This window comes from Lepus europaeus, chromosome 12 (assembly GCF_033115175.1).
Source record: "Lepus europaeus isolate LE1 chromosome 12, mLepTim1.pri, whole genome shotgun sequence".
NCBI lineage: Eukaryota > Metazoa > Chordata > Mammalia > Lagomorpha > Leporidae > Lepus > Lepus europaeus.
The window spans coordinates 38,467,472-38,492,545 of NC_084838.1; the positions used below are offsets into that span (position 1 = coordinate 38,467,472).

The 25,074-nt window shown below is 44.7% G+C and overlaps 1 protein-coding gene across 5 annotated transcripts in view; it reads left to right on the plus strand.

Annotated features, from left to right (window-relative positions):
- GNE (glucosamine (UDP-N-acetyl)-2-epimerase/N-acetylmannosamine kinase) overlaps positions 1-25,074 on the plus strand; it is a 57,251-nt gene that overhangs the window by 30,175 nt on the left and 2,002 nt on the right. For all 5 annotated transcript variants that reach the window (XM_062207956.1, XM_062207958.1, XM_062207959.1 and 2 more), the window contains exons 4-11: positions 1,892-2,044; positions 4,300-4,512; positions 9,011-9,098; positions 9,804-10,014; positions 15,874-16,003; positions 16,367-16,588; positions 19,470-19,652; positions 22,107-22,223. In XM_062207956.1, coding sequence (XP_062063940.1) covers positions 1,892-2,044; positions 4,300-4,512; positions 9,011-9,098; positions 9,804-10,014; positions 15,874-16,003; positions 16,367-16,588; positions 19,470-19,652; positions 22,107-22,223 — 1,317 coding nt within the window. The remainder of the gene's footprint in view (positions 1-1,891; positions 2,045-4,299; positions 4,513-9,010; positions 9,099-9,803; positions 10,015-15,873; positions 16,004-16,366; positions 16,589-19,469; positions 19,653-22,106; positions 22,224-25,074) is intronic.

A 25,074-nucleotide genomic window follows, 5' to 3' on the forward strand; every position in this document is an offset into this window, starting at 1 on the left:
ACAGAGGGGCAGACATGACCTGAGGGCAGGTTGCAGCGCATGCGTAGTATTTCCGGGTCAGGCCTGTGAACAGTCTTTTATTGCCACCATGTCCCGCAATTTGCCACTTCTCTTTGAAACAGTTTTTTTCTAATGGCCCTGAGCTACAGCCAGTAGATGACCTGGATTTATGTGGCTTGGTCTTTACAGACTTCTGTTAACAGTAACATGAGAGGCTGTCTTCCTTTTGATCTTTGAAACTCTCATGCTTTATCATGTTTTGTGCAGGCCTGTAGGTCTTTTTTGTACTCTAGGAAATTTTAATAATTGTATACCCCCTCCCTCAGTTTCAAAACTAATGAGACCAATAAGTTGTTTTTAATATTTATTTATTTTTAGAGATTTATTTATTTATTGAAAGGCAGAGGCAGAGAGAGAGAGAGAGAGAAAGAGAAAGAGAAAGTCTTCCATCTGCTGGCTCACTCCCCAGATGGCCACACAGCTGGAGCTGGGCCAATCCAAAGCCAGGAGTTTCTTCCTGGTCTCCCATACGGGTGCAGGGTCCCAAGGATTTGGGTCATCTTCCACTGCTTTCCCAGACCATAGCAGAGAGCTGGATCAGAAGTGGAGCAGCCAGGACTCAAACCAGCAATCATATGGATGCCAGCACTGCAGGGAATGGCTTTACCCACTACACCACAGTGCTGGCCACTTAATATTTGTTTGGAAGTTAGCATGTACAGAGAGAAAGGGAGAGACAGAGAGAGAGAGAGAGAGAAATAGTGTGATCTTCCATCTGTTGGTTAACTCTCCAGATGGCCACAATGGCCAGAATTGGGCCAGGCCAAAGCCCAGGGCAGGAACTTCATCTGGGTCTCCCACATGAGTGCAGGAGCCCAAGTACTCAAGCCATCCTCTACTGCTTTTTCCAGGCCATCAGCAGGGAGCTGGATCAGAAGTGGAACAGCCAGGACATAAACCAGTACCCTTATGGATGTCGATGTCACAGGCAGAAACTTTACCCGTTACGCCACAACTCTGGCCCCAAGACCAATAAGTTTTTTAAAATAAAATTTTGGAGCCACTATGATTTTAAATCAAATACCACTAGAGATTCTAACTTAGTAAAACTCTTATGTTACCATTAAGTCATAGAAAATAATACCTGCTTATTGAATTTGGAAATTAGTGATAGACAATACAGCTCATGGTGAAATTGACAAAAAATTAATGTGACAGAGAAAGATAGTTTTTCATCCAAAATGAGTGGAAGAAAATTAAAAAATAAGTGAGTGGAGCTCTTTTTCAGTTTTAGGGGATAATACAGGCTCTGTGAAATAGTGTCTTGTGCTGTTTAACATAGCACTGTCAATCCAAAGTTTTTACACTTTAATTTTTGGCAAGGGATTGCCCTTGATATTCCAGCGCAGGGATGAGGGAAGCCTTTCTAGTCGTTGAGTGGAGCTGGACACATGCCACTTATATCTCGTAGGGGATGTCATGGGGATGCTCCTGTGCGTTATACAAAATGTGCTCAGTGCGCACTCCATCTCCAGGTGCCTGAATCGAACATACTATTATTCATTAGAAGCATTAGTTAGAAATCAGAGAGATCACATATTGTAACGCTTTGAATATTTTGGATTCAAAAACAGTGTCTTTCCAGTGCTTGCTATTTAAAGTTATATTTGTGGTAGCAAATATCTTTGTAAAATGTTAAGTTTGCTGAACTCTTGAAATTGTCCTGGAATCTCTTATCATTTGATCCTAATTTGGATGCCCTGCTTAGAATGTGACAAAGTGTTTTTATTCTAGAAATTTTAAAAGTTCTGCTTTTAGGATTTGCCTCTTTCATTTTTCAGATTCCTAATTAATTAATCAATCAAACTGTGGTTTGATTTTCTTTACACAGGTGATGATGTAAAGTCCAAAGATTACATTGTTGCGCTGCAGCACCCTGTGACCACTGACATTAAGCATTCCATTAAAATGTTTGAACTAACATTGGATGCACTTATCTCATTTAACAAGCGGACCTTAGTTCTGTTTCCAAATATTGATGCAGGTAATTGAACTTGAAAATGAAATTATGCCACCTACCTTTTCAAATTTCATGCTTCCATTACTTCTTCTATTGACTGTCCTCCTTTCTTGATTGAAGATTGCATTCACGCTTTAAAGGATTGCCACTTTTGCTGTGAGATCACAGAGTTGGTGGTGCTTTTGTTGTCTACCAGAAAAGCAGTAAGAAAGAAGGGTAACAGAAAATCTTTTTTCCCGTCCACTTGAGCCTCACATTTAGTCTCTTTCCTCCAGTTTCCACCAACAGGAAACCTCAGTAGCCACAAACCTTAGAAGCTGCAGCAAGAGTGTCTCAAGGAAAGTAATGCTTCCACTGACCACAGGAGAAGTCGTCATTGTTATTTTTGTTTTCTTTTTTCATTCTCAAGCCTGCCTTCGTTGATCACTTACTGGTGCTGGTGCTGTAGGCATTGGTGCTAGTTAGTGGGGGGTGTGAGATCCAAATGAGAAGTGCCAGAGCAGGGCCTGACCCTGGGGAAATTTTCAAACACCGGTTGTTGTTAGTTGACACCACTCATTGCTGAGATGTTAGGTATTTTTTGATAAGGGAGACAGGGCCCTTTCTCTGCGATGCGGGGATGTCGCCACCTTACTTTGAAGAACCCATCAGTTAGGAGAGACAAAATAGGGTGTTAGTTGAAAAATAAATGACAAAGAGCCAACCCAGATTTTGTTCAGGTAATGTGTCCATATTGTAAGAATCTTAATATTTTTCTTTTTAATCATTTAAATTCTGTATACATAATATTAATGTAATTATATACCTCTTATATTCAATATTCATTATCAGTGATATACTGGTTATAACATTTCTGATTCTATGAACTTTATAGTTAGAGAGATTTTTCCTTATGAAAGCAAAGGGTCCAAGGATTTTATGGAGAATGTTATTTTTAAATTTTGATTTATTTTGTTATTTGTGTGAAAGGCCGTGAGAGAGGAAAAGATAGAAGGGAAGAAAGAGAAAACTCCTCATCATTGGTCAACTCTCCAAATGCCAAGGGAGCTGAAAACTCAATCTAGGTCTTCCGTGTGGCTGGCAGGAACCCAACTACTGGAGCCATCACCTGCTGCCTCCCAGGGCACACATTAGCAGGAAGCTGGAATTGGGAGCAGGCAGTCCAGCATGGGATGGGAGTGTCCTAGATGGCATCTTAATTGCTGTACCCAATTCTTACTCTGGTAACGAGGAATATTTCAATCATGCCTTCCACTCAGCTGCACTTTCCAGGGTTTTTTTTGATAAGACATACACAGGGATCAACTGGGAAGTAACTATCAACACAGCACTTTCATTATCTGGTTTACGACCCAGTTCCCCATTGTAGGGCTCTCTGGAAAACTTGATTAGTGCATGTGGTTTAGGCTTCAGGCCAAAGAATAGCCTTCAACTTAAGTCCAAATCTAAATTTTGGAATAGCAGTACTTTCTGGTGTGTCACGTACTACAGTATGTATAGATGATGACTTGCATGCTGTGGCAAGACTATACATGGGAAGAAGTGGCCAGGCCTGCTCTGAGTCCATTTACTTACTTTGCCATGTGTAGAAAGTCACAAAGGGAGAGATCAGATGCGTGGCTGGCTTCTGCCCACGGGTAAGCATGATGTGGTCATTGTCGTGCCTTCTAACCAATCAGATTAGCAACTCTTCTTCCCTTGGAACGGGTGGCTAGGAGAGGGTGAGTGGAGAGGCAATATTTCCTCCTCCTCATAAATCTTAGTTTTTGTTGAAAAGTCCTGTATTCAAAATAAAATAGCCATGGTATCAGACGCTATCTATATTTTCTGGGAGTTTAGTCCACATGTGTAGGGTTCCTGTCCAGTTAAGCTATTGGTGGTGAAAAACTTGAGGTTAGTTGGGCGGAGACTCCCTGATCAGCTGGGTGTGTAGAGCCTGATACCTTTCCATGTAGGGACTCCCAGCTTAAGATATGGACTGCTGGCCTGCGTTAGCGTCTTAATTGTTGTTTAAGTTAAAGGTTTTGGCTGAGCTCTGTTTGAAAAAATCTCAGCTGCTGATGTTTGAGATCCTAGTTGTTGAGTTGAAGCAGAGAGCTGGCTAGACATTTTAGAAAGTCATCATTCATGACAAGATCAGCAGTTAAAATTACTCTTTCCTTAATAGCTAGTGTGAATTTTTATAGGGAGATTTCTTTAAATGGAGCAATACCTCCCTTTGAAAAGGACTTCTTTTTGCTCATAAATCATTTAACAGCTGGTTCTTTTTATTTCCACAGGGAGCAAAGAGATGGTTCGAGTAATGCGGAAGAAGGGCATTGAGCATCATCCCAATTTTCGTGCCGTTAAACATGTCCCGTTTGACCAGTTTATACAGTTGGTTGCCCATGCTGGTTGTATGATTGGAAATAGCAGCTGTGGGGTGCGAGAGGTTGGAGCCTTTGGAACACCTGTGATCAATCTGGGAACACGTCAGATTGGAAGAGAAACAGGTGTTTACCTTCTTTATATCAACCTGCTAGGCTTTACATTAAAACATTTTTTAAAATTTATTTTCATTTTATTTGAAGGGCAGAGAGACAGATGGAGAGAGATCTCTCATGTGTTGGTTCTCTCTGCAAATGTGCCCAAAAGCCAGGGCTGAGCCAGGACAAAGTCAGGACCCCAGAACTCAATTTAGGTGTTCCACATGGATGGCTGGGACCCAAGTACATGATCCATCATCAGCTGATTCCCAAAATGTCCATTAGTAGGAAGCCAGATCAGAAGCAGAGTAGCTGGGACTTGAACCAGGCTCTACTATGTGAGTTACAGTCATCCCAAGCAGTGACTTAACCCTGTGCCAAATGCCTGCTCCTGAGTAGACTTTATACATGTGTATGAGTTATTATAAGATAGGCATGTACCAGTGCCGGGCATATTCTTTTGTGAACAAGTAAATGAATAAAGTTAATGACCAGTTACAGTCTAAAATTTATAAATAGCACACAGTTATTACTTTAGTTCCACGTCCTATTATCCTTTTAATGTCAATTAGAGCTAAGTGATTTTTAGTTAATTGTAGTCTTTGATGTCTGTGTTTAAGAGAATGTGGTTGGCCGGCACCGTGGCTCAATAGGCTAATCCTCCGCCTGCGGCGCCGGCACACCAGGTTCTAGTCCTGGTTGGGGCGCTGGATTCTGTCCCGGTTGCTCCTCTTCCAGTCCAGCTCTCTGCTGTGGCCCAGGAGTGCAGTGGAGGATGGCCCAGGTCCTTGGGCCCTGCACCTGCATGGGAGATCAGGAGAAGCACCTGTCTCCTGGATTCAGATCAGCGCAATGTGCCGGCCGTAGCGCGCCGGCCGCAGCGGCCATTGAAGGGTGAACCAATGGAAATAGGAAGACCTTTCTCTCTGTCTCTCTCTCTCACTGTCCACTCTGCCTGTCACAAAAAAAAAAAAAAAAAAAAAGAGAGAATGTGGTTGACTGTATCATAAGTATACGAATGCTAGTCTTTCATTTTCTGGGCCTGGTAGAGAGTCCCTTCAGTCGGTAGAGGATGGCAGTTCTAAGTAGGTGCCTCTTCATAACCTACATGTAAATAAGACAATTATTAATGAGTTTGCTAACTGAGCTAGATCTTAATTATTAAATTAGTTCAAATTCTAACACTGTCTACAGGCAGATATATATCTGTTGTTAATGGAAAGTGTATGTCGTTAACAGAAAGAGAACAGGACTAGAACCAAGAAGATTAGTTCCAGCGCTGTTCTTTCTTCCATTCTTCATTACTGCCACCTCACTTTCTGCTTTTTTTTTTTTTTTTTAAATTTTTGACAGGCAGAGTGGACAGTGAGAGAGAGAGACAGAGAGAGACAGAGAGAAAGGTCTTCCTTTGCCGTTGGTTTACCCTCCAATGGCTGCTGCGGCCTGCGTGCTGCGGCCGGCACACCGCGCTGATCCAAAGCCAGGAGCCAGGTGCTTCTCCTGGTCTCCCATGGGGTGCAGGGCCCAAGCACTTGGGCCATCCTCCACTGCACTCCCGGGCCACAGCAGAGAGCTGGCCTGGAAGAGGGGCAACCGGGACAGAATCCGGCACCCCGACCAGGACTAGAACCCGGTGTGCCGGCGCCGCAAGGCGGAGGATTAGCCTGTTGAGCCACGGTGCCGGCCCTCTGCTTTCTTTAGATCTTTTCCTCCTCTCATTCCCAGCATATTACTTTGTTCCCCATTTCATAGAGAAACTAGAAGCCATGAAATGGAAATTCTTTCAAATTTATTAACTAAGAAAATATTTAGGGGTGAGTGTTTGACTTAGTGTTAAGCTACAGTTTGGTATGACTGCATCCTCTAACAGGATGCCTGGGTTCATATTCCAGCTTTGCTTCTGACTCCAGCTTCCTGCCAGTGAGCAACGTTGGAGGCAGCAAGTGATGGATCAAGTAGTTGGGTCCTTGCCACCCAAGCCGGAGGATCTTGGATTGACTTCCTGGTTCCTGGCCATTGCAGGCGCCTGGGGAGTGAGCCAGTGAATGGGAGCGCTCTGTCTCTGTCTCAAATAAATAAATAATTTTAAAAGAAAATTTTCAGTAAGCACCTACCATGTGCTGGGCAGAGGGATCTGGCAGTAAACTAGACTAACAAGAGCCAAGTTCTCATTTAACTTAGATGATAAACAAACAAAAATAAAAATATCAGGCTTTCTTTGTACTGTGCAGACTGTTAACACAGGAATGTAATGGGCTACAATCAGTTGGGTAAAGGAAGCCTTCTTAGGAGGTGACACTTAAGTTGAGATCTGATTGAGAAGGACTTTGCTAAGTGAGGATCAGGGAGAAGCAGAAGGAACAGCCAATGTGAAGGCTTTAAGTTGGGAACAAGCTTGATGTATCTGAGAGACAACGGGGCCATGGAGCTGTAGAGCAGTGGTGAGGCAGAGTAGGGCAGACGATGTTGTAGAAAGAAGCAGACCTTGGTAAGCCAGCGTAAGTCAGAATTCTCGGGAATGACATTTAAGGGAGACAGTGACCCAATATGACTTGCATTTTGGAAAAATCAATGTGGCTGCTCTACAGAGGGTAGAATGTGACGGGGCAAGAGGAGAAGCAAGGAGACTAGTTAAGGGGCTATTTCAAGTTGCTCGGGCAGGAGATGATAGTGGCTTAGACCAAGTGGTGGAGAATGGAGAAATGGAGGGAAGTTAGATTTCGGCTTTGTTGCAGTGCTCGCTGATACCTGAAGGGAGAGAGATGACTGACAATAAGATTTTTGGACTGGGCAGCAGGGGTGTTCTTTCCTGATATGGAGGACCCTGAGGAAGGACTGGGTTTGGAAGAGAATGGAATTAAGTGTTCTCTTATGGCCATGAGAAATTTGAAATATTTATCAGCTATCAGAGCAGAGATGGCAAGTAAGCAGCTAGAGAGATAGTTCAAGGCAGAGTTCGAGTTGGAGTTAGAAATTGGAGTCATTGGCACATGGATGCTATATAGTTAGGATATTAGTTCAGCTGCTGAACTGAAATGGAGAGCCCCCAAATAATAGTGCCTTAAATAAGTTGGATTTTCTTTCTTTCTCACTGGTATGGTAGCTTCACAATCAGCTGAGACTTGGTCCCTATCCATCTTCTTCATGGTTGCTCCAGCTGTTGCTGTCAAATCCAAACTGAGCCAGTGGGAAGGAGGAAGGGGATAGATATCTTTCCCTTTGAAGTCATGACCTAGAGATATATCTTCTCATATCCACCAGGACCTAGCCACATGGTCCCATATAGTTACAACGGAATATAGCCCCTTAGGTAGTAGAGAGATATAATCTTTGGCTGTGTGATCAACTAAAACTTCTGTTCCTTGTATAAAGTAAAGTGAGGATAATGGCACCAAGCCATAGTTGGTATCTAAAAGCAAGGAACCAAGTGAGATTACCCAGGGAGAACTTGCAATTAGGGCAGCAAGTGGAGCCCAGGACCATGCTCTGGAACCCTTCAACGTTTAGGGTTCTGGTGAGGAGGGAAGGATGAGCAGGAAGACTGACGAGGAACTGCCAGTGACATTGGAGGAAAATCAGGACAGTGGTGCTTCCAGGAGCTGGCCCAGCATGTCGCTGGGAGGTGGAGTAAGATGTGAAAGAATTGAGCACTGAGTTTGACAGCATGGTCTCTACACTGTCTGCCGTCATGCTTACATAAATGTGTATAAATGTCCTCCGTCTTACCTTGACAGTGGTGGCGTGGCGAGGGGTATCTCTCCATGCCACCCCTCCTGACTTCTCAGGGACCTGTCCATCAGTCATCCTTTCTCTCCATGTCTATTTAACTCCTCATCAGCTGGATATGCCTTAGGCCTCTCTGAAAACAAAAGAATACAAACCAAGCCTTTCCCCGACCCCACACCTCTGTGTAGCCACCACTCTTTGGCTCTTCTGCCAAGCTTATCGAAAATGTGGCTGTTTTCACTGTACTTTCTCACACCATCAGGAAATGTGCAGTGAGCAGCTGACCTGCATTGACCAGCAGACTGGCCGGCATAGCCTGACCAGCTGACTGAGCTCACCAGCTGAGCAGATGGAAGGCAGGGCAGGTAGAGAGGGTAGACTTGATGGATGGCCAGGCAAGTGGTACATGGATGCTAGATCAATTCACCTTATTTATCTCAGTAAGCAAATGAAAACATGTTTCTTCTCTTTGGGAATAACACGAGTGCCCTGAAGTGTTTGATACATGGAAATCTTGCTTAAAGGGCTTTAGAAGGTCTAAGGTAGAAATGTTGATGTTCCCCTAACAGGGATGGGAGCCTTTTTTCTGCCAAGGGCCACTTGAGCATTTATAACATCTTCCGTGGGCCAGATGTTTCACAGACTTTGTACGGCCTACAGGCCAGGCACTCCCCACCCCTGCAAAATAGAAGTCTGATGCATTTCAGGGCCGATTATGAGCACAGCACCCTGCTAGCTTCCTTATTCTTTGGGTGTTTCCACGTCCAAACCATTGTAATGTGTCGCTGGCTCCACCTAGGGGAGAACGTCCTTCACGTCCGGGATGCTGACACCCAAGACAAAATACTGCAAGCCCTGCACCTTCAGTTTGGCAAACAGTACCCTTGGTGAGTAGCCCACTTTGGTGGTGGTGCGACCTCAGGCACCACTTCAACGTTTGAATCACTGTGTAATCATCTATCCTGACAGAGCTTTCCTTCTAACGCCAAGAGCTCCCTAGCTGCTGGCGAGACAGGGATGGCAAATATCATACGCCTTACTATTATGCCAGGGGCTCTGGCGGGGAATGTTTTTGTCTCAGTTAGGAAATACTTCTTTAGCCTAACCTGATTTTCTGTTAAGTATTAGAAAATAATGGCACTTGCTTTCCTTAAAATAGTTAAACACTTTAATTTTGGCTGCCCTCATTTTCCTCAAATGGATGAAGTTTTCCGATGTTTGAATTTTTTTTCTAAAAATAATTTTGTTTTCTCAGAAATTTAAAGATAAAACCAAAAAAACAAAACAAAACAAAATACCAGTAGGCACTAAGTTACTATGTTGCTGAAGAGATTAGTATTTTTTTAAGTTCTATATAATTAGTATTCCACCTTTTTTTTGGCTTTGTGAAATTAACAAATAAAATTGAATGTATGTTTCATGTACTCTATGATGTTTTGAAATACATATTCATAGTGAAGATATTATTTTAAAAAGGAAGAAGCATGATGTGTTTTGCACCTGAAGTCTGAGATCCCATTAAATCATGCCCCCAGCTTCATTTAACTTGCATGGGAGAAGCATTTGATTCACTTGACTTTTGGTTATTACAGTTCAAAGATATATGGCGATGGAAATGCTGTTCCAAGAATTTTGAAGTTTCTCAAATCTATTGATCTCCAAGAGCCACTACAAAAGAAATTCTGCTTTCCTCCAGTGAAGGAGAATATCTCTCAAGATATTGACCATATTCTGGAAACTCTAAGTGCCTTGGCTGTTGATCTTGGTGGGACAAACCTCCGAGTTGCAATAGTCAGCATGAAGGTAAAATAAGTCTTAAGCTCTTAACTTTACATCCCATCTGAGTAATTGGTTTTTCAAAAAGTGTACCGGATGGTAAAACTAGAAACATGGAGAACTTGTAACCATTGACCTATAGTTCTGACTTTGGGGTCCATTATAACATTTGTCTCACTCTTTTTACTAACCTAATTCAGCAATTGAATTCTCAGGGAATCCAAGGTAGTAAGTAAACTTGTGCTGACAATGGGGCGATCCATGTAGGCATTAACCAGACCATGACCTTGGTGTTGACAGACTGAGAGAGCCTCCCTAAAAATAAATCGTCCATGTTAAAATGATCTCTAATGATGCAATGGGGGGGAAATAAGCCTACCAAAAATATTTGTTTGAAATATTGTAGATGTATAAAGTTTCAGGAGTTCATGAGAAATAGCAGAGATTTTGTTTATTAAAGATTTACTTAGGGGCCAGCACTGTGATGTAGAAGGTTAAGCCTCTACCAGCATCCCATATGGGTGCTGGTTCCAGTCCTGGCTGCTCACACCGATAAAGCTCCCTGCTTATGCACGTGGGAAAGCACTGGAAGTTGGCCCAAGTACTTGGGCCCCTGCAACCATGTAGGAGACCTGGAAAAAGCTCCTGGCTCTTGGCTTCAGCCTGGCCCAGCCCCAGCTGTTGCAGCCATTTGGGGAGTGAACCAGCAGATGGAAGATCTCTCGCTCGCTCACTCTCCTTCTCTCTCTGTATCTCCACCTTTCAAATAAATAAATCTTTGCCAAATATATTTATTTATTTATTTGAAAGGCAGAGTTTCAAATACTTAAAACCTGCTGGTTCACTCTCCAAATAGCTGCAATGCCCTGGAGATGGGCCAGGCCAAAGCCATGAGTCTAGAACTCCATCTGGGGCTCTGAGGGTGCAGGGGCCCAAGCACTTAGGCCTTCTTCTGCTGCTGTCTCAGAAGCAGTAGTAGGGAGCTGGATCAGAAGTGGAACTGGTGTCCATATGGGATGCCAGCATTACGGGTGATGGCTTAATCTGCTGGGCCATAATGCTGGACCCAAGATTTTAAACAACATTGTGGGAAATATGTTAATGTCATTAGGTCAAGTGAGGAAAACAAAACAAAGCCAAAAGCCTTCCCTTATAAGTACATTTTTAAAAGTGCTAGAAGAACATTAACATAAAGATGATTTATTCCAAATCAACAACCAACATCCTTTGTAATCATGAGATTCTAGAGGCATTTCTATTGAAATCAAGAAAAAAGGATGTTTTCTGTAACATTATTTGACATAATTCTGGGAGTTATGAAGGACTTAAAGTGAGGAACAGCAAAAATGAAGACTTGAAACAAGGTAAAACCAAAAATACTATTCATTGAAAACACGAATACATCAAATAGCAATTGTGTTGGTAAAACAATTGATTAAAATGGCTGGATGTTTAAAAAATATTTTAACTTTAAAAAATATATATTTATTTATTTATTTACTTGGAAGACAGAGATACAGAGAGAGAGAAAGTGAACCATCTGCTGGTTCACTTACCAAATGGCCACAACAGCCAGGGCTGGGCCAGGCTAAAGCCTGGAGCTTCTTCAGGGTCTCCCATGTGGATACAGTGCCCAAGGACTTAGGTCATCTGCTGCTGCTTTCCCACACACAGTAGCAGGGAGCTAGATTGGAAGTGGAGCAGCTGGAACTTCAGCCGGCGCCTATATGGGATGTTGACACTGCAAACAGAAACTTAACTTTCTTTTTTTTTTTTTTAATATTTATTTATTTATTTAATTACTTATTTATTTGAAAGTCAGAGTTACACAGAGAGAGAAGGAGAGGCAGAGAGAAAGAGAGGTCTTCCATCCACTGATTCACTCCCCAATTAGCCGCAGTGGCCAGAGCTGCACCCATCCGAAGCCAGGAGCTTCCTCCAGGTCTCCCACATGGGTGCACGGGCTCAAGCACTTGGGCCATCTTCCACTGCTTTCCCAGGCCATAGCGGAGAGCTGGATCATAAGTGGAGAGCAACTGGTACTCAAACCAGCGCCCATATGGGATGCTGGCACTGCAGGCGGTGGCTTTACCTGCTATGCCATAGCACTGGCCCCAGAAGCTTAACTTTCTTCGCCACAGCGCTGGCTCCAAATAGCTGAATATTATGCTAAATACAGAAGTGTCAATAATTTTCTACTACGTGAAATTGCAGGCAAAGGTTTGAGTTTTCCTTTGGTGAGTGTTTCTCAACCTTGTCTGCATGTCAGCCTTACCTGGATGCTTTAGCTCCATACTAATTAAATTGGAATTTCTGAGGCTGGAGTCCAGGCATTGATAGTTGTTAAAAGCTGCCCAGGTGATTCTGATACACAGTGAAGGTTGACAAACACTGCTCTTAAGTTTATTTTTTATTTATTGTTAAAGATTTATTTATTTTAAAGTCAGAATGACACCAGAGTTGGTATTGTGGCACAGAAGGTTAAGCCACCACCTGCAACACCAGCATCCCAAATGAGTGTTGGTTTGAGTCCTGGTGCCTCCACTTTCCATCCAGCTCCCTGTTAATGGGCCTGGGAAAGCAGTGGAATATGGCTCAAGTGCTTGGGCCCCTGCCACTCATGTCGGAGACCCAGTCCTGGCCATTGCATCTGTTTAGGGAATGAACCAGTGGATGGAAGATCCTTCTCTTTCTATCTCTCCCTTTCTCTCCGTAGTTCTACCATTCAAATAAATCAATAATTAAAAAAAAGAAAATACAGAAGGAAAAAGCACTGCCTAAGTCTTTTTTTTATTTATTTTTTTTTGGACAGGCAGAGTGGACAGTGAGAGAGAGAGAGAGAGAAAGGTCTTCCTTTACCATTGGTTCACCCTCCAATGGCCGCGCTGATCCGAAGCCAGGAGCCAGGTGCTTCCTCCTGGTCTCCCATGCGGATGCAGGGCCCAAGCACTTGGGCCATCCTCCACTGCCTTCCCGGCCACAGTAGAGAGCTGGACTGGAAGAGGGGCAACCGGGACAGGACCGGTGCCCCGAACAGGACTAGAACCCAGTGTGCCGGCGCCGCAGGCAGAGGATTAGCCTATTGAGCCGTGGCGCCAGCCGCCTAAGTCATTTTTAAAAAGAAAGAGGAAAAGAGAAGAAAAGACAATGAGAAAGACACCCTCAGTCCACTGGTTCACTCCCCAGATGCCGGCAACAGCTGGAGTTTGGCCAAGAACTTCATCTGGGTCTCCCAGGATGGTGGCAGGAACCCAAGTATTTGGGACATCATCTGCTGCCTCCTAGATGCAATAGCAGGAAGCTGGATCAAAAGTGGAGGTGGGACTTGACCCCAGGCACCCCCATATGGAAGCCGCACTTAAACCACTACATCACAACAGCTGCTCCTCTGGGCTTAATTTTAATGACAATCATTAGTGACAGCTATAACCTCTGTGTTTAATAAAAGTCCATTAAGAACTAGAGTATTGCCAACTGCTAAGAAATGATTAGAGGAGAAGAAGAGTTCGACGTGTTAGGGCATAAAAGAAAAGATAGATGTAAGAATTAAACCATTGTAGGCAGGGCCAGCACCGTGACTCACTTGGTTAATCCTCTGCCTGTGGTGCCGGCATCCCATATGGGTGTCGGGTTCTAGTCCCGGTTGCTCCTCTTCCAGTCCAGCTCTCTGCGGTGGCCCGGGAGTGCAGTGGAGGATGGCCCAAGTGCTTGGGCCCGTGCACCCGCATAGGAGACCAGGAGGAAGCACCTGGCTCCTGGCTTCGGATCTGTGTAGCTCCAGCCGTAGAGGCCATTTAGGGGTAAACCAACGGAAGGAAGACCTTTCTCTCTGTCTCTCTTTCTCTCTGACTATATCTGTCAAATAAATAAAATTTGGATATTATATTAAGAATTAAATGTATAAAAAAACATTGTGGGGCCAGTGTTATGACACAGTAAGTTCAGCCACTGCTTGCGAGGCTGGCATCCCATATAAGCACTGATTGGAGTCCCAGCTGCTTCACTTCCCATTCAGCTCTCTACTAATATGCCTGGGCAAGAAGAAGCAGAAGCCCAAGTTCTTGGGGACCTGGATGAAACTCCTGGCTTCTGGCTTCAGCCTGGCTCAGTTCTAGCTGATATGGACATCTTGGGAGTAAACCAGCAGGTAGATATTTGTCTCTGTCTCTCCCTCTCTCTGTGTAATTCTGCCTTTCAAATAAATAAATGAATCTTTAAAAAATTATTTTTATTTCAGAGCAGAATGTTGTCCCATCTAGTGTGATACAAATACTTTTTTCTGTTATTTTGTTTTTAGATTTTTATTTTTTAAGGTTTATTTATTTATTTGAAAGGCAGAGGTATAGAGAGAGAGGGAGAGACAGAGAAAGAGATCTTCCCTCTGCTGGTTCATTCCCCAACTGGCCACAACAGCCAGGGCCAGGCTGGGCCAAAGCCAGGAGCCAGGAACTTCATTTGGGTCTCCCACATGGGTGCACGGTCCCAAGCACTTGGGCCATCCTCTGCTTCCTCCTCAGGTGCATTAGCAGGGATCTGGATTGGAAGTAGAGCAGCTGGGACATGAACCAGTGCCCAAATGGGATGCTGGCAATTGCAGGTAGGCCCAATGCATGCCACAATGCCTGCCCCGTAAAAGTAATTCTTTGGAGGCACAACCAGCTTACCAATACCTGTCTTTGACTCATATTGTAATTTGAATAAAGCAGGAATGTGAAGGAAATAAGAAAAAACAAAGTAGATATCCCATTCACAACAACAAAAACACCTAAAATCAATCAAAACAAAAAAACTATGAGATTTACATAAAGGTAGTTGTAAAACTTTACTGTGACATATAAAGACTTGAAAAAATGTCCTGGGGCTGGTGTTGTGGTATAGCAAGAAACGCCACCACCTACAGTGCCGGCATCCCATATGGATGCCACTTCGTGTCTCGGCTGCTCCACTTCCAATCCAGCTCCCAGCTAATGGTCTGGGGAAAAGTAGTTTGGGCCTCTGTAACCATGTGGGAGGCCCGAATGAAACTCCTGGCTTTGGCATGGCAGAGCCTGGCCTTTGTGGCATCTGGAGAATGAATCAATGGATGGAAGATTTTTTTCTCTCTCTCTCTCTTGTTCTCTCTCTCCTTCTCTCTGTAACTCTGAATTTCAAAAAATAAATAAATAATTTTTGAAAAATGCCCTGAATGGAAGCATTGAGTACTTTTTAAATGTCAGTGCTTTCTGAATGGCATTATAAGTACAACATAATTCTAGCTGGCATTTCATTGGGATTTTAAAAGTTTAGCAAAATAACCATAAATCACAGTGACGGTTTAAAGTTTCACAGTTATTGCTCTGAAATTTACTTAAAATAATACACTGTAATGGATAGGAGGGACCATGTTTGGAATTAGAACACATCACAAAGCACAGTAACTCAGTAGTCTGTGCCGGCCAGCGTGGAAATTTACCCTGAGCAAATCGAGTATCCAAGCCATTACTGGCTTCACCATGGGAGATGATTAAAGCTCAGCTACTCAGGATAACTCTTTATTGCCTCAGCATTTAAGCAAGAAAATATTGCCAACTTGAAAGAGTAAAATATGACCTTTTAAAGAACCAGATTCAGGTGAGCCCACATTCACCGTAAGCTTAAAAGGAGCCCAGCTCTTTGGCTGTGGAGTTGTCCTTGCTTCCACAGCCCTGTATTGGGATGGATTCCCAGGAATGTGCTTGGGCTTATCGCAGGCCAGGCTAAGCCAGATAGTGGCTTCCTCCCCAGCAGTCGTCTGAGTCTGCAGAACTATTCTATGGCAATGTCTGATTCCTCATGAAAAAGATCAAAAGATTCATGGTATTCTCCTTAACTACCAGTGAGTCAGATTTATTATTTTTTCTCTTTTAGGGTGAAATAGTTAAGAAGTATACTCAGTTCAATCCAAAAACCTATGAAGAGAGGATTAACTTAATCCTACAGATGTGTGTGGAAGCTGCAGCAGAAGCTGTAAAACTGAACTGTAGGATTTTGGGAGTAGGTGAGATTGTAAATTACATATCCAAGAAATGCTCATTTAATGTACAAAGCTTACTAAGTTCTGATGCATGACTGAGCATCAGGTCAGCGTTTGCCCTGTGTATAGATGGCTCCAGGTCCTGGCTGTGACATCAAGCACAGGGACTACCCAGGACACCAGTAAGCAATATGGAAGAAGCATTTTCAAACCTGTAAACCCGTGGGTAGCTATAGATTTAGCTCAGAACTGCCGGATCTTTCCTTGCAGTCCTTGGTAATGTTTGTCTTAGGAGATCTTGTGTGAATTAATTTGTGTTCTGAGTCCAGGAAGCTGCCATACTTTCCTAATGAGAATTATCTTCCTCGTGTCTGTGGTGGGGCTCAGGCATTTCCACAGGTGGCCGGGTAAATCCTCGGGAAGGAATTGTGCTGCATTCAACCAAACTGATTCAAGAGTGGAACTCTGTAGACCTCAGGACTCCCCTGTCTGACACTCTGCATCTCCCCGTGTGGGTAGACAATGATGGCAACTGTGCTGCCCTGGCAGAAAGGAAATTTGGCCAAGGAAAGGGGCTGGAAAACTTTGTGACACTTATCACAGGCACAGGTAAGGGGGGTAAGGGAAGGTTGCTGGCAGTATGTGTTGGAACTTGTCATCAATGCAGATAGTTACAGCTCTGCCTTAGCCTTCACTTCTTGCTTGAGCAGCATTTGAAGGTGAGTCACACGTGGGAGCCTTAGGCCTGCTCAGGTCTTTTCTGACCATGTGCCCAGCGCAAGACGTGCATGTGGCTCTCCAAATTCCCAGGAACTTGTGAGAGCTATTCAAAGCTCTTATTCCCCAAAGCCTCTCATTCTCCAGCTTTTCCTCCCTTTTGATTAGCCTGTCGTATGTCCCAAATGTTACTCTTTGCTCTAGGAAGCAGATATGAATACATTGTACCTTTCACTGTCATTGACAGACACCATTTCGGTGTAACCATCTCAGCACTGGGCTAGTTCCCAGGTAAGTGATGAAAAAGCAAGCCCTTTCAACTGATGATCTGTGGAGCTGCAGACTGGTCAAAACCCATCCATAAATTTTTGGGAACAGGCTTGTTTTGTTTCCTGAGGCACTAGTATCTGGTATGTACTGGTGTGGATACCAGTGCTGGGAATGTCAGCCGTTGATCTCTGTGAACACCAAGCTGGGAAGTAGGTGATGGGACCAGGGAAATCTCACACCAGAAAACGCTCTTGTTAGATGCAGCTGATTTTATTTTTTTTAAGAAGTTGCAAACTTTTGGTGGTGAGTTTCCAGAGTTTAAAAAAAAAAAAAAATTTGGTTCTGATAGTATTGAGAATTTCTCCATCGCTTTAGTGGCAAGAGGTACTTTTATGGTCCCTTACTCTGTCATTTATGCTGAGCTCTTTCTTTTCTTTGTTTTAGATTTTATTGTGTATATTTAAGGTATGCTATTAATTTAAAAATGAATTAATTGATGTTATTTATTTGAGAGTAACAGTGAGAATGAGAGAGACAGATCCCATCCCCAGGTTCACTCACCAAATGCATGCCTTGGCTGGAATTGCCAAGCTGCCAGGCTGCCAGGCTGAAGCAAGCAGTTGGGAATTCAAACCAAGTCTCCCACATGGGTGACAAGAACCCAAGCACTTGAGCCATCATCTGCTGCCTCCCAGGGTGTGCATTAGTAGGAAGATGGAATCAGGAGCAGAGCTGGACCCAAAGCCAGACACTGCAGTCTGGGATGTGGGTGGGTTCTCAGCTGGTAGCTTAACTACTAGGCCATATGCCTGCCTGCAATTTATTTTTTTTTATTTTTTAAAGATTTTATTTATTTATTTGAGAGGTAGAGTTACGAGAGAGAAGGAGAAGCAGAGAGCTCTTGGTCTTCCATCATCTGGTTCACTCCCCAAATGGCCACAACAGCGGAGTTGGGTCGAACCAAAGCCAGGAGCTAGGAGCTTTTTCTGAGTCTCCCACACAGGTGCAGAGGCCCAAGCACTTGGGCCATCTTACAGTGCTTTCCCAGGCCATAGCAGATTGGAAAAGGAGCAGCCAGGACATGAACTGGCACTCAGATGGGATGCTGGCGCCACAGGCAGAAGCTTAGCCCACTGTGCCACAGCACTTACCCTGCAATTTATTTTTTAAACAAGGAAATAGACTCAGATAGTAAGTAGTTGAGCCAGCATTTCATCTGAGACATGTCTAACTTCAGCACTTGTGCATATAAACTCTGTAGAACACTGGCTACCTTTTAAGTTCACAGATGTTAGCTCATGCACTTCCCCTTTTAATCTCAGTTTTAGCAAGCTTAGATAGCGTTTCCTGCTCAGAGTAGCTAATAAGCTGCAAATCAGAGGTATGGGGGTTGAATAGGTGCCACCAGAAGTGACAGATGGCAGGGACAACTCTATAAGCAGAGCATCCGAAAGCAAACCGCCCTTTACTCCTTGGTTTCTCCTAAACTCCGTAACAAAAGTCATTGGTATTCATAATTGTTGAATCATAGGTGTTTAGACATGGTGGCATCAAGAAGAGTTAAAACCATATTTCATATTCTCTGCTTCCCAAAGCAGCTATTGTGTGATGTTAGAAAGATTGCCTTATCTTGGGTTTCCTTGTTCAAAGCAGAGTCTGAAGCAAGGATTTAGGTACAGGTGTTTTCTTTTAGAGGAGAGCCTGAAAAGCAGGAGGGAGGAGGGGGAAGAGTGAAACAGTAGGAGGTGAGCCATTAATGATGTACCATCCAAGTTGCCTCGAGGGCAGAACCTTCCCAGAACTGTCCGGTTGGGTCTGCCTCCGTTGAGGTTTGTCTCTGGGTGACCTTGCAGGCTGTTAATGTTTGAGGAAGTCTTCATGCAGAGGGGCAGGCAGTGTGTCTGGGGGGAATACTGTCAACACGAGATGAGTGTGAGCGTGCACTGAACTGTCCACCACAGCTGGGTCTTGGAATCAGTGAGCCAAGCAGATGTGACACAGGGTATCAGAGGATCTGCTAAAGATACTTGTACTGGAGGTGAGCATTTAGCATGGGGTAAAGGTGCTGATTAAGACCCTTATGTCCCACATCAGCGTACCTGGGTTCAGTTCCAAACTCTAACTCCTTACTGCAGCGCCTGGTAATGTGGACCCCAAGAGGCAGTGGTGATAAAGCAAATGGATTCCTGCCACCTATGTGGGAGATCTGATTGAGTTCACAACTCCTCACCCAGCCCTGGCCAGTAGGAGCATCTGGGGAGTGAACCAGCAGATGAGAATGCTATCTCTTTGTCTCTCTAAGTATTTTTTTTTTTTTGAAATAATTTCTCTCCAAACTGCTGCCAAATAAAGTTTTGGTACTTAACAAGCTTCAGCTGTCTAGAAAAGCAGGCATTATCTAGAACTTCACCTCCCAAAGCTTTGCTGCACAGATGGGGCACTGACCCAGCATCGTTTGCTTCAGGGGAAGAGCCACTGTGCTGATTTTTGCCTCTCACTGTAGGAATAGGTGGTGGCATCATCCATCAGCACGAACTGATCCACGGAAGCTCCTTCTGTGCTGCGGAGCTTGGCCACCTTGTCGTGTCTCTGAATGGGCCCGACTGCTCCTGTGGAAGCCATGGGTGCATTGAAGCATATGCGTCTGGAATGGCCTTGCAGAGGGAAGCCAAAAAGCTACATGACGGTTGGTGTCTTGTTCCTGAGGACTTGAGTAATCAAATGGTAGACCAGTACTTCCAAGTAGACATTCCAAAGAGAGCTAACCACTGAAGCCAGAACTTTTAACCTTTCCACTTCCTAAGGGAAGAAGGGGTTCTCTTACTCTGAAGCTGCAGGCGTCCTGGTTCTAACTCAGATTAGCAAGCTCCCTCTCTGGGGGGAGGTGGACAGGCTCCAGAGCTCCAGGAGAGCAGGGAAGACTTCTCCTGGTCTTATTTTCTGAGTCACATCCACTGGGTGGTTACTTAATACACATTTTAATGAAGACATAAATGGATAAACACGTTATAATATCTATTTTTTACATGTTATCATTTGTAAACTCTGAGAGACCTATTTGAATTAAAGCTGTTTCTGGACATGTTATGAAAGTCAGGATGGTCTCTAGTCTATTGCAAACCAGAGTCTAATGTCATTATAATGCAGTGTGCCAAGTACAGTGAGAAAGATGGCCAAGGAATGTAGATGCATTTAAGAAGAACTCCAGAGTTTCTTCCCTGTCCCCTCCATATAGGGCAGGAGGTACTAGGGTGCTGTCCTGGGGGTTGAGAGTCAGAGGATGCATAGAATTAGCCAGGCAGGGTTGGATGGCCAGTGGAACTCTCCTAGGCTTGGAAGCAGTGGTGTTGGTACATAATGGGCAAGGCAGGAGGGAAGCCAGGGCTGGCAGGTCATGGAGAAGCCATTATGATATTTTAGTGAAAAGACAAGGGTGGACCTGAAATCTAGATTATTCACTGAACCATAACCTTCTGTTTCTGAAGGGAAAGTGGGAGTTGAGTGGAGGATGGCCTTAAGTGGGACAGTTCTAGAGTGGCATCCAGTTTTCTGGTTGGACAACTCAGAGTTGGGAATGTAGTACGAGGAACAGGTTTAGGTGGAAGATAACGGTTCGATGCCTATGGTACAGGTGGTGGAGATGCCTGAGATGCATCTGGCTCTAGTCTGTTGCTCAGGAGATAACTGGGCTGGAGGGAGTTGGGGATCAGCGGCATGAAGCAACCTATGAATGAGCCAGGTGGCGGCCAGGACAGAGTCCTGGGAAACAGCAGTTGAGGGACAAGCAGAGGGATGGGAGCAAACCAGAAGAGGGAGCTGTCCTAGGAGTCAAAGCAGAGGATGTTTCAAGGAAGGAGCAGTCAGGACTGTCAAGTGGAATAGAAGGCTTTGGCCCTGAGGACGTCCTCTGAAGCCCTGAAACCTGTTTCTTTTTCAGCCTTGTTTTCATTCTCATGCCCCTAAGGGAGTCTGTTTTTTCCTAATCATTCCTAAACTTTAGCACACAGATTCATTGTTCATCTGTTTGGATTTATATACAGTATGTGTATCTGTGCTTCAGAGTTTAGATATTTTTGTCCCCAAAACCAATTTGTGCACATATGCTGATGGAGAGGAGACAGTGGGGGTGGATGGGAAGGGTGAGAATGCAGGAGAGAAAGGGGTGCGGTCCCGACAGTGGGATCCCTGAAGAGGTGGCAGGAGAGCTGCAAAGCCAGGTACTGGGCCCAAGAGAGGGAAAGAAGAGTGAAGATGTGCAAATGCGGAAGTCTGTAGCTGGGGCAAAAAGCAACCGCAGTCCCTGCCTGTGGAATCCTTTATCCGAGAGGTGGGAAGTATGGAAATCTGCTGGTTGGGGCGGGGGCAGCTGAGGGCAGAGAAGAGAGCCCTGAGGGCAAATGGTATGGAGAACCGGCCCAGGCACCTTCGAGGGCCCGGGGGAGGCAGGAGAGCCTCCTCAGCTGTTGTCTATGTGGCAGTCAGCACGATCAGGAGTTCTCTTCCCTCAGAGCCCAAGTCTAATAGCAGATGCGGAGGCACAGTGTTCTGGGTGAGACTGCCAGAAAACAAGGACTACAGAGAACAACAGCAATAATAACCTTCTGCTTGTTTAGCACTTAACTTTATGTTAATGTACTTTATGTCATTATCTCCTTTAATCCTAAAATAATCCTGCAAGGGGCGGTATTATTGCTGCAGCCTTCTAGAAAAGAGAAGCTTATAGAGGGGAAGTGACAAGGGTGCACCTGGGACTGAAGTCAGGCCAGCCTGTCCCTCAGCCACTGCCTCACTGCCATGCAATGCCAGGCCCCAGCCCCTGGGATGGAAGGGGAGGGAGCCAGATGCAGGAGTTAGGTCATTGCAGGGAGAGAGGACTTTAAGGACTCTTACAAGTGAGGAAGGAGCGAGCCTCGGGGCTGGGAGGCTGTGGTCAGACTGGAGGATCTTCCAGTTAGGGAACTTCTGACTTACGGATAACCAGACAGCAAGAAGGCAGCCAAGGCTTCTGGGGCAACAGACATGAACGTTTCTGAGTGACAGAGGGCTTTGCAACTGGAAAACACTGTCTTCTGTCAGCTTGGCCCTCTGGGGGGCTGCCCCCGCCCATTAATCGCTCCTCGTTCTCACTCCACCCAAACAGAGGACCTGCTTTTGGTAGAAGGGATGTCAGTGCCAAAAGATGAAGCTGTGGGTGCGCTGCATCTTATCCAAGCTGCAAAACTTGGCAATGCAAAGGCCCAGAGCATCTTAAGAACAGGTGAGTGTATGGCCCTGGGCAGCTGTGCCACAGGGGCAAACCCCAGATTCCCTCAGGGGACCAGGGCTCCTCCAGGTCGGGTCAGAGGTCTCATTCTTGTGGGAGACGGAAAGGGAACGGCATCCAACGTTTTTTGTTTTTGTTTTTGTTTTGGCAGCATTGTCTATTTAAATAGAAGCTTAGTTTGGTTTGATTTTATTTTTGTTTAGGTAAAGTTTTTTTTTATTTGAAAGTTGGAGTGACAGAGAGAAGGAGAGACACAGAGAGGTCTTCCGTCTGCTGGTTCACTACCCAGATGGCTGTAACTGCCAGAGCCGAGGCAGGCCAAAGCAAGGAGCTTCTTCCAGGCCTCCCATGTGGTAGCTCAAACACTTGAGCCATCTTCCGCTGCTTTTCCCAGGCCATTAACAGGGAACTGGACTGGAAGTGGAGCAGCTAAGACACGAACCAGCACCCATATGGGAGTAGGCATTGCAGGCGGCAGCTTTACCTGCTATGCCACAACACCAGCCCCTAATTTTAATTTTTTTAAGTTGACATTTGTTGGCTGGTGCCGCGGTTCAATAAGCTAATCCTCCGCCTGCGGCGCCAACACCCTGGGGTTCTAGTCCCAGTCGGGGCGCCGGATTCTGTCCCGGTCGCTCCTCTTCCAGTCCAGCTCTCTGCTATGGCCTGGGAGTGCAGTGGAGGATGGCCCAAGTGCTTGGGCTCTGCACCCGCATGGAGACTAGGAGAAGCACCTGGCTCCTGGTTTCGCATCAGCGCGGTGCACTGGCCACAGCGGCCATTGAGGGGTGAACCAACGAAAAGGAAGACCTTTCTCTCTCACTGTCCACTCTGCCTGTCAAAAAAAAAAAATTGACATTTGTATAATTTATGGAGTAATAGTATTATATTTTGTAATATGTGTACAATGTGTATGATCATCTTCCCAAATTTTATCACTTCTGGGTGTTGGGAGTCTTCAGATTCTTCTGTTTATTTTGAAGAATTGTAGACTTACTGTCCTATAGTGTTGGAACTGCTGCTGCTGCTGAGGCTGTGTTTTGGTGCCTGTGATTCACTCTTTCCTAGCCCCCTCCCGCCTCTAGTGACTGCCACTGTGTTCTCTACCTCTCTGAGAAGTAGTGATGCATGTGCTTGAGAACAGATGATAACTGTCTTTCTGTGCCTGGCTTATTATGTCCATTGTGTGTGTGCATGTGTGTACACACCATCTTTTTTTTTTCCTAAGGATTTATTTATTTATTTGAAAGAGTTACAGAGAGGCAGAGAAAGAGAGAAAGAGGGGTCTTCCATCCACTGGTTCACTTCCCAAATGGCTGCAATGGCCAGAGCTGAGCTGATCCGAAGCCAGGAGCCAGGACCTTCTTCTGGGTCTCCCACATGGGTGCAGGGCCCAAGGACTTGGGCCATCTTCTACTGCTTTCCCAGGCCATAGCAGAGAGCTGGATCGGAATCCAGGACATGAACTGGTGCCCATATGGGATGCCAGCGCTGCAGGCGGAGGCTTAACCTGCTATGCCACAGTACCGGCCCCTATTCATTTATTTTCTTTTTAAAAAATTTTTAAAGCAAAAAACCCTAGTTTAGTAGGAATATAGACAATGGCTATAAACAATTGAATGGAAAAATGACCATTTCACCTATATACCATAAATTTTTAAAGTAATCACAGATCACTGAAACTATAATAGTATAACATTTTATAACATTTGTAACCATTGGTTTCACAAGGGTATAAAACAAATTTTTACAAAACTATATTTTCAGGGCTGGCATTGTGGCATAGTGGATAAAGCCACCGCCTGCAGTGCCAGCATCCCATATGGGTGCCAGTTCAAGCCCCGGCTGCCACCACTTCCCATCCAGCTCTCTGCCAATGGAAAGCAGTGGAAGCTGAACCCAAGTCCTTGGACCCCTGCACCCACGTGGGAGGCCTGGAAGAAACTTCTGGCTCCTGGCTTCGGTCTGGCCGAGCCCTGGCCATTGCAGACATTTGGGGAATGAACCAGAGGATAGAAGATCTCTCCATTTCTCTCCCTCTTCCTCTGTAACTCTGCCTTTCAAATAAATAAAACAAATATTTTTTAAAAAGCTATATTTGTAGCAGTACTGATACAGATATTTCATTTTTCTTTTTTTCCTGTTTTTAAATCCTAGCTCCCACATATAAGAGAGGACATCCAGTTTTTCTGGATCTGGCTTATTTCACTCAACATGATGTCCTCTAGTTTTGTCCATTTTGCTGCAAGTGGTAGAATTCCATGCTTTTTTATAGCTGAATCATATTCAAATACACTGTGTGTATATACATTTTCTTCAGGCATTCATCTGACGATGGACATCTTGGTCGATTCCAAAGTTTAGCTAATGTGGACAGTGCTGCTGTAAACGTGGTGAAGGTGTCTCTTTGCTGTGTTCTTTGTGTTCAAGTCTTTTGTGTGTGTCCGGTAGTGGGACTGCTGGATCATAGGGCAAGTCTTTCTAGTTTTTAAAGAAATCTCCACACTGTTTTCCACAGTGGCCATGCTAATTACATTCCCAACAACAGTGGATAGTGTTCCCCTTTGTCCACATCCTCACCAGCATTTGTTACTCTCTGTGTTTTGGTTCTATTCTTTTCTTTACACAGTTGAGACCCTACAGTAGAGACAATCCTATATCCTGCTTTTTGTAATCCAAGATATCGCACGATTGTTTTCTTATATTAAGAACAAGTTATGAGCAGCTTTAAAATACTGCCTCCTGCCGCACAGTAGGAAGGCACCGGCCACTTGTAGCTGCTAGCTCCTTTCCGCCCTCCTCTTTGCTGTTTCTGATTGAGCTCTCTCCCTGAAACTTACTCTGT